This window comes from Ochotona curzoniae, unplaced genomic scaffold, assembly GCF_017591425.1.
Source record: "Ochotona curzoniae isolate NIBS_2020 unplaced genomic scaffold, NIBS_Ocur_1.0 contig_64, whole genome shotgun sequence".
Lineage (NCBI taxonomy): Eukaryota > Metazoa > Chordata > Mammalia > Lagomorpha > Ochotonidae > Ochotona > Ochotona curzoniae.
In genome coordinates this window covers 1,117,680-1,131,958 of record NW_024466502.1, presented here as the reverse complement: position 1 = coordinate 1,131,958, position 14,279 = coordinate 1,117,680, and the positions used below count along the sequence as shown (strand labels likewise).

General features: G+C 60.9%; 1 protein-coding gene across 4 annotated transcripts in view; it reads left to right on the top strand.

Moving 5' to 3' along the window:
* The first annotated feature begins 4,615 nt into the window (after window positions 1–4,615).
* ARHGEF7 (Rho guanine nucleotide exchange factor 7) overlaps window positions 4,616–14,279 on the top strand; it is a 110,864-nt gene continuing 101,200 nt past the window's right edge. For 3 of the 4 annotated variants that reach the window (XM_040991131.1, XM_040991133.1, XM_040991132.1), the window contains exon 1: window positions 4,619–4,783. In XM_040991131.1, coding sequence (XP_040847065.1) covers window positions 4,619–4,783 — 165 coding nt within the window. Of the gene's footprint in view, window positions 4,784–14,279 lie in introns of all 4 variants that reach the window. The other variant, XM_040991134.1, reaches the window with a different exon arrangement.

Here is a 14,279-nt window from a genome sequence, read left to right as displayed (position 1 = left end):
GTGCAACGCCATGGCTGACACAGCTGCTGTCTGCCACAACAGCAAAGTGTCTCAGAGCGCTGCTTCTAGTCCCGGCAGCTCTGCTTCCCATCCAGCTCCCTGCCTGTGCCCTGGGCAAGTCGCAGAGGACGGCCCAAAGCCTTGGGACCCTGCACTCGCGTGGGAGACCCGGATGAATCTCCTGGCTTCGGCCTGGCCTAGAGCTGAGTGTTGTAGCCGTTTGGGGAGTGAACTAGCAGATGGAAGATCTCTCTCTCTCTCAAACTCTTTCAAAACAAATCTTTGAAAACCTCAAAGCTTTCAGTTTTGGTTGACATCTTGGCCACAGCACACGCGCTCCGTGGCGTGTCCTTGGAGCGCTGGGAGTGTTGGCGCAGTTCAGAGATGCCGAACTCGTGCTGCAGCACCAGCGAAGGCCAAGGTTGTCTCTCGGTATTCACAAACACCTCCTAGATAAAGGCTGGCTCATGGGGAAGTCCTCACAACGGAAATAACAACCCCCTTGGGAGCCATCCAAAACAGAGTCCTCCAGTAACTCTCCTGGAGCCGGGGAGAGCCCACACAGAGGAAAGGAGGAAGAAATGGGGGCAGGAGCGGGGGCGGGCGGAAGCCAGGAGACGCCTGAGTCCAAGAGCCCAGGCCTGGCCGCCACCACCCAGCAGCCACAGCACCTCCAGGTCACCTCCAGGTCACCTCCAGGTCACCTCCAGCTCCTGAGGTTGGGGACAGCTGAGGCGCACCTGCTGGCTCTCTGCCCAGCTGACTCTGGGGCCCTGAGCTCTCAAGGGAAGTGCCAGCCAAGTGGCTCCGCCGTTATCCGACAGGTCTGTCAGGAGGGGTGTCCACCCTCTGCCAGGGGCAAGGATGCCATGGGTCTTGGCAGCAAAATGCCCTCAGGAAGATGGTGGTGAGCCAATGACCCGTGGCCCTGCTGGGACGAGGAGGGATGGCAGGGCTGGTGGAGAAGCCCCCCAAGGCCCCTCCCCCACAGGGACCTGGAGAAGGGCGATTTTCAGGGGACACAGGACTTGAGAAAGCCGCTGGCCTCTCGCGAAGCTGAGCCCCTTGGCGGGAACTAATGCAGACATGTGCTTCCCAGGGAGATCCTGGCAGCCTCCCCTCCCCCTGCAAAGGGCACTGGTGGGTGGAGCAGGGTGGGTGTCTGTCCTGAAGACAGGTGTCACTCCTGGCATATGCCAGTGTGACCTCTCTGGAGTTCACCCTGCAGTGGGTCGGGTGGGCACAGGCCCAGCAGCCGGTGTTCCTATGGGAGGGAGGGCCGGATGCAGCTACCGGGGCAGAAAGCCGCCAGGAGATGGAAGGGTTTGTCCTGGTAATGTTTGCCGGGGGCAGCAGCCCCCCCCAGGAAGAGGGATCGGAGGAAGCAGCTCTGCCCCTGCCTTGAGGCCGCCCTCCCTGCCGGGTGCCCCCCAAACGACCAGAGGCTGGCTCCCATGGTTCAGCCACTCAGTGTGCAAGCCTTTGTTACGACACTCACAGTTCCCTTGTGCAAGCCTTTGTTACGACACTCACAGTTCCCTGTCCGCTACAGAACTTATCCAGCACACAAAACATACCCACAGATGCCACATGGGGCGGCGACTGTCTCCTCTGCTCCTGCACTGAACTGCCAGGCGCTGGGGCCTGCCCAGGGCACTGCTGGAGGCCCCGCGTCACAGTAGGCAGGGCGGCTGCCAGGCACTGTGTCCTGCCCAGGGCACTGCTGGAGGCCCCGCGTCACAGCAGGCAGGGCGGCTGCCAGGCGCTGTGTCCTGCCCAGGGCACTGTCCTGCCGGAGGCCCCGCGTCACAGCAGGCAGGGCGGCTGCCAGGCGCTGTGTCCTGCCCAGGGCACTGTCCTGCCGGAGGCCCCGCGTCACAGCAGGCAGGGCGGCTGCCAGGTGCTGTGTCCTGCCCAGGGCACTGCTGGAGGCCCCGCGTCACAGCAGGTCAGGTGGCTGCCAGGCGCTGTGTCCTGCCCAGGGCACTGTCCTGCCAGAGGCCCCGCGTCACAGCAGACAGGGCGGCTGCAAGGTGCTGGGGCCTGCCCAGGGCACTGCTGGAGGCCCTGCGTCACAGCAGGCAGGGCGGCTGCCAGGCGCTGTGTCCTGCCCAGGGCACTGTCCTGCCGGAGGCCCCGCGTCACAGCAGACAGGGCGGCTGCAAGGTGCTGGGGCCTGCTGTCCACTCAGCTCCTCAGGGGCTCCCAGGCTACGGAGCCGCTTTCTTCCTTCCCCCATTTCCTCCCCGCCCTCCTCACTGCCCCTTCCGGGTCCCTGGCAGTGCCTGCACCCGAGGTATTTCAGGAAGTTTACCCAAACAATCGTCTTGGATATAAAAGCAGGCTCCACCCAAGCACGCCACACCGTCTGCACCGTGTGACCTTCCGGAATCTTCTTCATACTTTACGGAACTGTACCCTGAAGAAAAATAACGGGCAAGCAGTGAGCGGCTCGGGGACGCGGCCGACGGAGCCACGAGGGGCCACGGGCTTGGGCCTCCGTTCAGAGACAGCAGGCTCCCGCGTTCACTGGGCTTCCAAGGCCGCGGCCAAGGGACGGCATTTTTTTTGCAGGGCCGTTGTGTTTTTGAATCTTTTAAAAAAATTTATTTACTTGAAATATTTCAGAGAGAGAAGGAGAGACAGAAAGATATTCCTTCCAAAAGGCCACAGGCGCTGGAGCTGAGCCGGTGTGAAGCTAGGGGGCCTGAGCACGTGCACGGCCTGCTGCTGCTTTCCCACGTCATTCGCGGGGACTGGACTGGAAGTGGGCCTGTGCCATAGGCGGGCAGAAGATTGGCGCGCTACCTTCCCACAGCCAGCCACGGTGCGCGGGAATGCAGCACACGGGAAGGGCCTGGGTGAACGAGGTCAGAGTGGACTAGGGCGTGTCTGAAATCACTTGCAATCCTTTCTTGAGCTCCTCCAGCCCCTCCTGGGAAGACAAGACACGCCTCCCATGGACAGAGTGACGGGGCAGCCTGTACCACCGCTGACTGGCACAGAAATGGGTCAGTGTGCTAGCCATGGAGAGCAGGGGTGTGTGTGTGTCCGCACGCCTATGCCATGTCCTATGCTTGTCCGGCTGTGACACGGGGGGCAGTGAGTCACCACTCATGGCATTTGGGCCAGCACCCTAAATGCAACTGTCACCATGACAGACATGGGCACCAATCGCAACAGCTGGTCTGTATTTGTTAAAAAACAAAACAAAACAACAACAACAAAAACAACCCACGCAGGACCGAGTGTGGTGGCCTAGCGGCTAAAGTCTCTGCCTTCAGTGCTGGGATCCCACAGGGGCGCCGGTTCTATTCCCATCCAGCTCCACTTCCCATCCAGCTCCCTGCTTGTGGCCTGGGAAAGCAGTAGAGGACGGCCCAAAGCCTTGGGACCCTGCACCCGCGTGGGAGACCCGGAAGAGCTCTTGGCTCTTGGCTTGGGATCGGCTCAGCTCCAGCCATTGCAGCTGCTCAGGGAGTGAACCATCGGATGGAAGATCTTCCTCTCTGTCTCTCCTTCACTCTGTGTATCTGACTTTCCAACAGAAATAAAATAAATCTTTTTTAAAAAGAGAGTAAGAAATGTAACCCTGTAAGCGGGTTTTAACTGGCACAGCCCGGAAGAAGGTGGAGGAAGAGAAGGGACCCCCCTGCCACTGTGAGAGGCACGCCCCCCCAGGCCTTCTCGCCTTCATCCCGGGGTAATTAGCGTCATTAGCCAGCCTGGGTGGGGGCCAGGCAGCTGCATGCAACGCACCCATCCCTCGTCCTTCCCGCAAGTCCCTTGGTGAGCACCTGCTCCAGGAACGCAGGCAGGTGTGGAGGACGTGGCTTCACCACAGGACCCCCGCCTCCCCGCGCGCGCCTCGCCCCTCCGAGAGCCCCAGCCCCGGTGCCCCCTGCCTTGGCACGTGCCGTCCTCTCGACCTTGTCCCGGCCTTGGCGAGCGGAGCCACGCCGGGGTCAAGAACCCGGAGCTCGGCGCCGCCGCAGGGAGGAAAAAAAAATCGATTCGCACTAATCCCGAGCATTTGTGGGCCATCACCGCGGGCGGGCGAGGCCGAGGGTGCGGGTGGCGGCAGCGACTGGCTTCGAAAGCGAGCTTGGCAAACATGAAAAGCGCATTCTGCAAGCGAAACTGTGATGACCGGCCAGTGCTGCGGGTCCCCGAGGCAGGCCGGGGCGCGCGGGGCTGCGCAGGTGGGCGCGTGGAGGCCAGGCCCCGCCGCCCTCGCCCAAGGCGCCCAGCCCCGCTCGCTCGCTCGCTCGGGCCCCGCGATTCGTGCGTCTGCTTGCCCGCCGCCCCGGCGCCCGGCCCGCGCGCCCGTGGAGGGGGCGCAGGGCGCAAGGCGGCGCGGGCAGCCGCGTCTTTCTTCTCCCGGCGGTGATGTCATCCGGCGCCGGCGGCCGGGGGGCGGCGGCGGGGGCGGCGCGCGCGCGCGCGGGGCTGGGGTGGGGAGGCGAGGCGAGCGGGACCCGCGGGGCCGCGCGCGGGCTCCCTGGGCGCGGAGGCGGCGGGGGCGGGGGCGGCCGCGGGCCGGGCCGCCGCTCCGAGGAGAAGGCGCGCACGGCGCCCCCCGCCCCCCGCCCCGCGCGCCCTGCCGAGCGCCGCAGCGATGAATTCCGCGGAGCAGACCGTTACGTGGCTCATCACCCTGGGCGTGCTGGAGTCGCCCAAGAAAACCATCTCGGACCCCGAGGGCTTTCTGCAGGCGTCGCTCAAGGATGGGGTGGTCCTCTGCCGGCTGCTGGAACGCCTGCTGCCCGGCACCATTGAGAAAGTAAGCGCCGCCGCCCGCGCCCCCCGCCTCGGCCCGGCCGCCCGGGATGCGCGCGGGAGCACCTGGCGCGCGCCGGCTCCCGGGGCCCGCGCGTCCTCCTTTGTGCGCGGACCGGGTGGGCGGGCGCGGGGGGTGCCATTGTGTGCGGGGCGGCGGAGACGCGGGCGTTCCGTGCGCCGTGGGAGCCGCGGTCTGTGCCGCTGCGTCGCGGGGTGCGGGGAGTCTTGGGGTCGGGGGAGGTGGCTGGCTGCGGCCCCGCTCCGCTTGACCTGCCTCGGGGGTAGGAGAGAGGCTGGCCGCGGCCCCGCGCCGCTGCCGCAGGCGGCTTTGTCTGGGCCACCGCGGCGTGCGGTTTTCACGGCCGCAGTCACGGGGCGCGCGGGCCGGGCCGGGGCTGGGCCGCGCTGATTGTCTTGGTCCCCGCGCGGGGGCCTCCCGCCGAGTGCGGGCCCCGGGGTGGTGGTGGTGGTGGGCTCCTCTGAGCCCCGGTCCGTCAGAGGCTTGCGTGGGATGCTGGCTGTTTCACGGCCAGCTCCATTCGGTGCCCGGGCTTGGGCACACGCCCTTGCCCCGCGGACACCGCCCTCTCGCCCCGGGTGGTCCCCGCGGCCTGACCCAGGCGGCTCTGCGAGCCAATTCAAGTTTGTTTTCGGCCCCCCCACCCCACTCCCCGCCCACGAGCCGTTCCAAGGGCAGGTGGAAGTGGGGGACAGTCCTGCACTAATATCTTAGCCTGAAGGTTTTAAAACGATTGTTTGCCAGTCTGCACGGTGCGGGGGGGTTGGAAACCCAAACAGAAGCACAGGGAATCAGCTAGACGGGTTTGGTTGTCCCTCCTGGCGCCTGACCTCCAGGCGGCTCAGCACGACACTTGGTTGGGGGATAAAATGGTAAGGGAAGGACTTTGAAAGCCGAGTTTGCGGGCGTCCGGTGGCCAGAAGGCGTTGTGTTGGAGTAAGTCTGCATACAAGCCGCTCGGGGCGCTTTGGTCGCCTTCCGATTTGGCAGCTGTTTCAGTCAATAGCATCTGGGTTGCGAGGTGGGCCGGCGAGATGGGAACTGGGTGGAGTGTGCTGCTGACTTCTTGCTTCCCCACGGCCCCTAGAGTTGGACTCTGGGGCACCGAGCTCGGGTCCTCCCGGCAGGAACAGCCTGTCCGGAGGTGGGGACCGCATAGGCTGCGCTGGTGCAGCTGTGGCAGCGTGCGAGCTGTGTGCGCGTGGACTCGGCCATCTTCCTTAATGCTTGGAAAATGGGAGCGTCCCTCTTCTCGCGGGCAAAAGGGATGGCGACGGGTGGCCAGACAGAAGCGGCCTACCTGGTGTGTTCCAACATCATGTGCTGTGGAAAGGGCTCGGGTGGGGGCTGTTGGGGGCCCCTGCAGCCCAGCTGGCTGGACTTGGGCCGTCATAGTCCCTGTGAAAGTTAGCATCGCGGTGGCCAGCTGGGCCCCCCGAGGCTGTGTGGTCCAAGGGCAGGAGGTTTGAGGGTAGGATGTTAGCTGGCCTCTGTCTGCCAAGGCCTGGGCAGCCGGTGCCATGGAGTGCTGCTCCCCCAAGTCCCCCAGTGTTGGCATACTGGCCGACTGACAAATGCGCTGCACGTGGCTGTGGGAGCTGGGGGACGCGCTGGGGCTCCCAGAGGACCAGAGGACCTCCGCGGGGGAGTGCAAGGGTTTCTCACGACCTCTGCGGCACCCAGCTAAGCTTGCAGCTCCCCACACCCCCCGGCCCTGAGGCCAGCTGTGGGTGTCAGCCACCCTGCCCATGTGGGTCCTGTTAGGGAACCCGGCCTCCAGCTGCGTTTCCTGCCTGGTGTTCATTGGCTGTGCTTTTCTGAGCAGGGCCAAGGGTGGAGGGAGCCAAGTTCCAGATTGTTCTCCTTAAAGTAGCCCATGGGGGGAGCCGTTTGTGGGGTGCTGCGGCCTTGCCCTAAGCTGGGGAGTTGGAGGGACTGACGGAGGCTTGGGGCAAGCCGCTCAGCAGAGCACCTGGTGTCATGGCTGCCGGCATTGCAGTGCCCAGAAGGAGGCCCCAGCAGTGTCCCCGGGCAGCCTGACCTGTCCGAGCCAGGTCACACTTCAGGCAGTCTGGATGCCTCAGTCTGGCGAGGTGACCTTGGGCTGTGGACACTGACCTATGGGTGGGCGGAGTCCACAGCTCTGAGGGCTGCAGGCAGGTACCAGTGCCAGGGACGCGGCAGAGCTGCCTCTGGGCCTGACCCCCGACCCCCGACCCCCGTGGTCCCTCAGATGTGCGCCGTCCCGTCGGTGGGATGCCCTTCTGGGGAGCCTGCGGCTGGCCTGGTCTTGCTGACTCTCTAAGCGTGTGTGTGCATGCGTCACCCCGCCTAGGGGTAGGACTCTGAGGCCAAGGCACTGCCTGGGCTGCTCCCGGCTGCAGGCCCCGCGTACATCCTACTTGGTGTGGGGGCCGGCCAGAAACCCTCCTCCCGACACAGGGTCGCCTTCTTGTAGGAGGGGCTGCATCTGTGCAGGGTGGCAGGGCCTCGTTCCCTGTGTCTGTCCCACTGTCGAGGATATGGAGGCCTGGGCTGGGCCTTGCATGGACCACAGAGGCCAGCCAGCTCTCCCACCTGCATTGTACTGGGGACGGCAGTGGGGGGCAGTTCTTGCCCCTGGGAATCCACAGACCAGGCAGGCATGGGAGGCATCCCAACCCAGCATGGCCTGTGGGACTTGGCAGGGACTCAGCCTCATGGCATGGCCATTTGCCTGTGACTGCCAGTGCTGTGAGGGGCCATGTTTGTGGTCCTTGCTACTTGATGGGTGATGTGGACAGCAGGGTGGGCTGCACGTGGACGTGCTCTCCCTTGGACAGGGATGGTTGAAAGACTTCCCCACTGCTTCCAGAAAATTCTCATCCAATATTTGAACCTCAGAGTTACTGCCTCCACCCAGGAATACGGCCCGGGCGGGGTCAGGGAGCGGGTCTGGCAGGTCCGCTCTGGCGGGGCGCACCGTCTGATACTGACCAGGGCTCAGCAGCTGCTGCCCTGAGAGGCCAGGCTGGGCCTCAGGCCTCGGGTTTCACTGGTGTAAAGTTTCATGCCGGAGAGAGGCCGAGTCACAGCTGGGGAGTGGGACAACCCTGGGCCGCCCCTGCACTTGGCTGCCGCCCCGCCCTCCTCAGGCTCTGGAGGACCAACCTTGCAGTCTAGGCGGCCTGCCTGCCTTCAGTCCTTGCTCCGCCCTCCTCTCTCCTCCCTCCCTCCTTCCCCTCTCTCTCCTTCCTCCCCTCCCTCCTTCCTCCTTTTTTTTTTTAAAGGATTCTTTTATTTTTATTTGAAAGAGTTAGCAGGAAAGACAGCCCAAGAAAGAAGGTCTTCCATCCACTGGTTCACTCCTCAAATGGCTGCAATAGCCATAGTTGGCCTAATCTGAAGCCAGGAGCCAGGGGCATCTTCCAGGTCTCCCGTGTAGGTGAAGGCTGCAAGGCTTTCCCGGGCTGTCAGCAGGGAGCTGGATTGGAAGTGGAGCAGCGGATGTGAACTGGCACCTGTATGAGATGCCAGTGCCACAGGCAGAAGCTTAGCCTGCCCTGCCCTGGAGCCCTCCCCCTCCCTCTGCCGCAGTCTGACACTTGGTGGGCCCACTGTGGTTCTCAGTGCCCTGTCTCAGTGAATGTGCTCCTGGGCCTGCTGGGCGGCAGTCCTGGGGATGTGGTGCTCGTACTGGCCCCCTGGCACGCAGGTGCACAGGGCGCTGGTGCGAGACGGCCCCTGTGGCCGCATCCTCACTCGGCCGGAGGGCGGGGAGAGGAAGAGGGGAGGTCTCTGGTATTCTTACACAGCTGCAGTGGCCAGGCCTGGCCAGGCGGCAGCCAGGCGCTCATCCCGATCCCCCATGTCGGGCCATCTCCTGCCACTTGCTCAGGTGTGTTTGGATTGGGTATCCCACGTGGAATGTGTGTGGAATGTGTGTGCTGCAGGGGCTGGCTCAGCCTGCTGCGCCACGGTGCTGACGCTCCTGGAGCTGAGCTGCCCTGCGGTGACCGAGGCGCTGGGCACAGTGGCAGGGGAGATGTGAGCTTGCCCCTAGTCTGGGCTGCAGGAGGCCTGGCATGCTTCCACCTTTCAGACCCTGCTTTGGCCTGGCTTGAGGGCAGAACCAGGTCTGTGTGCTGGTCAGGACCATGTGGATAGGGACTCGGTGGCCCCTGCTGGGCTGGACCCACCTGTGCCAGCTGGGATTACCAGGTGGTTAGAGTCCTTAGAGACTTCTCTGATGTGCTGCTAATGTGTGGGTCGTCACCGCGGCCAGAGGTGCTGGGGATGGGCAGACACGCCACCCTCGATGGTGGGACTCGCATCTCACTTTGACCTGAAGTCATACCCCGCATGTCTCGTTGGTGCCGAGGGCTGTGTCCTGGGTCCATGACCCTCTTTCTGGCCCCAGGGTTCTCTCTTCTCTGTGCCTGGACATCCTGGAGTCTCAGAGAGAGAGATCTCTGTCCGCTGGCTCGTGCCTCAAATGGCCGCATGGCTGAAGCTGAGCTGATCTGAAGCCAGGAACCAGGAGCCTCGTCAGGGTCTGCCATGTGGGTGCCGGCTGGAGCCCTTGGCCGTCCTCTGCTGCTTTCCCCGCGTCAGCAGGGAGCTGGGTGGGTGGCTCTGCTCTGGCGCAGGCTGAAGTCAGCCCATGTCAGGGTGGGAGTCCTTGCGTGCCTGAGAGCGGGGATGCTGCACCACCTCCTGCGCCGTGGGTTTCCTGTCGTGCTCTGATGTTGTTCCCTTTGTCATCTGGTGTCCTGCGTGTCACAACCCCCCCATGTTTCTTTTATTAAAAGATATATTTTTATTGGAAAGGCAGATATACAGAAAGCAGGAGGGACAGAAAGATCTTACTTTCGCTGGTTCACTCCCGATCTGAAGCCAGGAGCTTCTTCCTGGTCTGTCACTTGGGTGCAGGGTCCTAAGGCTTTGGGCCGTCCTTGACTGCTTTCCCAGGCCACAAGCAGGGAGCTGGATGGGAAGTGGGGCTGCCGGGATACGAACTGGCACCCGTATGGGATTCCAGGCATGCACGGTGAGGAGTTTAGCCACTAGGCTACTGTGCCGGACCCATGAAGCGCCCTGTATGTTGGTTGTTTGGCTTCCCATGTGTCATGAGCTCTGTGCTGAGAGGAGCCGGTGCTGCTCCTGCTTTCCCCTCCCAAAAAACCTGCTCGTGACTCAGGACCCCCAGATACGCACGTGCAGCAGGAGCTCTTGTGACTGGCCGCAGCTTGCCTTGGTCTGCCGTGGGAATGCAGAGCTGCACATGGGTGCTTGGCACGAGCTGCTTCACAGTGCTTCCATTTTGGGATTCTTTATAAATCCCAAGAGTCTGGGCTCACATGCTCTCCCACCAGTTTCCTGTCTGCAAGGCAGTCAGAATTCGTGAGAGACCTTGTTTTGCAAGCCGTCTATGGCTGGTTGACCTTCACAAGACTTGTGGGGGAACCTGGATTTTCAGAAAAAACCTGTGGTTTCTGAACACACTCTGAGGGTTTGGGATTTTGTCAGTCATGGTGACAGAGACAGGAAACCCAGAGGTCCCAGGGACACCGCCCTGAGCTGGGGACCTGGCCCAAAGGTCGCCCAGGGCTCGCCCAGGGTTCCCTGAGGCTCGAGGCACCTGCCTGTTGTCCACACTTCTGCCGGCAGTCCTGGCCACTAGACAGGGATCCCCACTGGGAGTAAGTCCCCGGCTGTGCTGGCTCCTGTTGTCACTGCAGACCGACGGCCAAGGTTAAACTTGCAGAAAGGCCCTGTTGTTGGGTGGTCAGGGACTTGATCCTCGGTGATGCAGAGCCACGGCAGCGTCCAGCAGGTGGGAGCCTGGGCAAGACAGGGCCTCTCCTCTCAGCAGACTGCCGGAGGTCAGCGGCAGACCCCAAGCAATCCAGTGAAGTGGCAGATCGTCTCAAGAGGAGACGCACAAAGCGGGCTCGGCGAAGGCTTGCCAGCCTGGGGCGCGGGTGGAATGCCTGCGGAGGGGGTCAGGCTGGTGAGTACAGATCGCCCCGCTGCGGGCTGTGTGTCCGGAGAGACCCTGTTCTAGGTTGATGGCCAACAAATGACACCAGCCAAGTGACACCACACGTACTGCTCAGCCGTGACAAGCCTGGAACTAAATTCATGTTAAGTACTAGGAGGAAAGAGAATGCTGAAGATCAGGATGGAAACCAATGACATATGAAGCAATGTTATTAGAGAAAATCAACAAAATCCAAGCCAGCAAAACTGACGCCAAGCTTGGCGGGACGAGGAAAGAGGCTGTAGTGTCCAAGGGTGTGAAAAGTTGCACGTCACTTTTGCACTGACATGTTGCACAGCTGGAGGAGTTGGGCCACTTGCTCCTGAGTCGCTGACCACTAAGGGGGTGTCTCAGGAAGACCCGGGGCACAGTGCAGCCCTGTGCGCGTGGCGCAAGCTACGTTCATCTCACAAAGGGAAAAAAGGCTCCAGAATGGATAACTTAGCTGCTGAATTTTACCAAATGCTCAAGGAAAAATAAGACCAAAATTCTACACAATCATCTTGTTTTGTAAAAATGTTTTAAAAAAGGATTTATTCTATTTTTTATTAGAAAGTCAGATATACAGAGGAGAGACAGAGGAAGATCTTCCATCCGTGATTCGCTCTGCAAGCGACCGCTGTGGCCAGAGCTGAGCCAATCTGAAGCCAGGAGCTTCTCCCTGGTCTCCCACGCGGTTGCAAGGTCCCAAGGCTCTGAGCCGTCCTCGAATGCTTTCCCAGGCCGCAAGCAGGGAGCTGGGTGGGAAGTGCATATGGAATCCTGGCATGTGCAAGGCGAGGATTTAGCCACTAGGCTATGGCGCCTAGCCCTTCATAGAGTCTTCTAGAAAGAGGAAAGTGACATGACCCTTTCTAGCTCTGTCCTTGAGGTCAGCATTATCCTGAAGCCAGAACACTACAAAGACTATTCAGGTAAACAACAGAAGCCTACAGACCAGTGAACTCGCCCTCACAACAGGAGCAACGCCCCAGGACTGATGGGCTCAGATTCAGGGCTGTGTGCAGCAGGGACCAAGAGAAGGTCATCCTGGGACTGAGGGTCGTGTGCACTGTGAGAGCTCAGGCCTCCAATGCAAGTGCGGTGGTGGGGGGGTCTGACAGAAGCGCTCGGTCGGCAGCAGCACCTGTTCCCAGGCGTCGCAGGGATGTTCTCCTGCTTTGGGGGAGTCTGGGACAGCCCACAGTTCTGCGCGCTGGTGAGAGGGGCCAGGCTCGCCTGGAGCTCTGCCTGCTGGCTCTGTCCACTCGCGCTCAGCCCCCGCTGAGCCACATGTGTCCTGGCTGGAGAGGGGAAGCCACCAGGCGCTCTCTGTAGAAAGTAGGCCAAGATCCGGAGAGCACCCATGGGTGTGGGTGGGTGCCAGAGGCTCCCGGGAGATGGGGTCCACACACGGTCAGACCTGGTCCTTCAGTACTGAATGGGCAGACATGGAGATGCCATGGTGTTCACAGAACCATACCTACCTATGAATTATCAAATAAAAACTAACATTTAAAGGGTGAAAAAAACCATTTGAAATAAAAAATACCGCTAGGAGAGCAGAAGAGTAAGTCTGCTGTGAGAAATACCATTCCACGCTGAGCAAGGCCATCACGAGGGGCTGCGGCTCATCTTCAGTCTCACTACCCAGACACAGGAGCATGCCAGACAGAAGTCCAGGGGAGCGCACCGTGTGTTCTCAGCTCACTCTGTGTTCCGTGCTCACTGTGTGTTCCGTGCTCACTGGTGTTCTGTGCTCACTGTGTGTTCTGTGCTCACTGTGTGTTCTGTGCTCACTGTGTGTTCCGTGCTCACTGTGTGTTCCGTGCTCACTGTGTGTTCCGTGCCCACTGTGTTCTGTGCTCACTGTGTGTTCCATGCTCACTGTGTGTTCCGTGCTCACTGTGTGTTCCCTACTCACTGTGTGTTCTGTGCTCACTGTGTGTTCCGTGCTCACTGTGTGTTCCCTACTCACTGTGTGTTCCGTGCTCACTGCGTGTTCCGTGCTCACTGTGTGTTCTGTGATCACTGTGTGTTCCGTGCTCACTGTGTGTTCCGTGCTCACTGCGTGTTCCGTGCTCACTGTGTGTTCTGTGCTCACTGTGTGTTCTGTGCTCACTGTGTGTTCTGTGCTCACTGTGTGTTCCGTGCTCACTGTGTGTTCTGTGCTCACTCTGTGTTCTGTGATCACTGTGTGTTCTGTGCCCACTGTGTTCTGTGCTCACTGTGTGTTCTGTGCTCACTGTGTGTTCCGTGCTCACTGTGTGTTCCGTGCCCACTGTGTTCTGTGCTCACTGTGTGTGTTCCATGCTCACTGTGTGTTCCGTGCTCACTGTGTGTTCCGTGCTCACTGTGTGTGTTCCGTGCTCACTGTGTGTTCCGTGCTCACTGTGTGTTCTGTGCTCACTGTGTGTTCTGTGCTCACTGTGTGTGTTCTGTGCTCACTGTGTGTTCTCAGCTCACTGTGTGTGTTCCGTGCTCACTGTGTGTTCCGTGCTCACTGTGTGTTCTGTGCTCACTGTGTGTTCTGTGCTCACTGTGTGTGTTCCGTGCTCACTGTGTGTTCTGTGCTCACTGTGTGTTCCGTGCTCACTGTGTGTGTTCCGTGCTCACTGTGTGTGCACCATGTCTTTTTTCTGCCCTGTTTGGTGCTTCAATTTAGCTGAATACTTTACAGTTCGAGGACTGTAATTTTCAAGGTTGTAGTGGAGGCAAAGTTGAGAGATGTTTCTTAATTGACCTGTGGATATGGCAGGCCTAGAGTGGACGACGCATGTCAGGAAAGGCCAGTGGAATCTGGCGCCCTCACCCTCCCAGGCCTGTGTGACTCACGTAACCTGCAGCAGAGGCAGAATAACTAAACCCAGGAGGGCATCGCGAAACAGCCCTGCAGGTGAACACCGCTGCTCCCCACCCCAACAGCAGGCCTGGCGTGTGCACAAGGCACTGGCTTCAGTGACTTGGATCCTTATAGCGCCTGATCCTGTGTCTTATATTGGGTGCCTTGTGCATGGTGCTAGAGCCGGTTCAGCAGGAAGCAGTGGTCTGAATGGGCACCTGTATTCGGTGGGACAGGCATTTGTGAATGCAATTAGTTCAAGAGCCAGTGGACACGGTGCCAACCACCAACCTGTAGGGTGCGATGTGGTGTTGAAGGGAGTGCTATGCATCCTGAGGACCCAGGTAGGAGAGTGAGAAGGGAGACAGCGCACATCCAGAATATTACAAAGAGCCCTTGAAACAGCAATAAGGAGAAAAAAGAAAAATTGGTTGAATGTTTTGAGCAGACACTTGGAAACGGCAGACAAGTGTCAGATAATGGAGAAGTCCAGTGGAGACCACTGTGCCCTGCGGCCACCCAGTAGCCAGCTACACTGGCTAAAGTGGAAGTGGTGCTAGGCGGCCGCCAGGTGTGGGGCAGTGGCGCTGTGGTGCCCTGCGGCGGGAAGGCCGGGCTGTCAGAAGAGCTGCCTC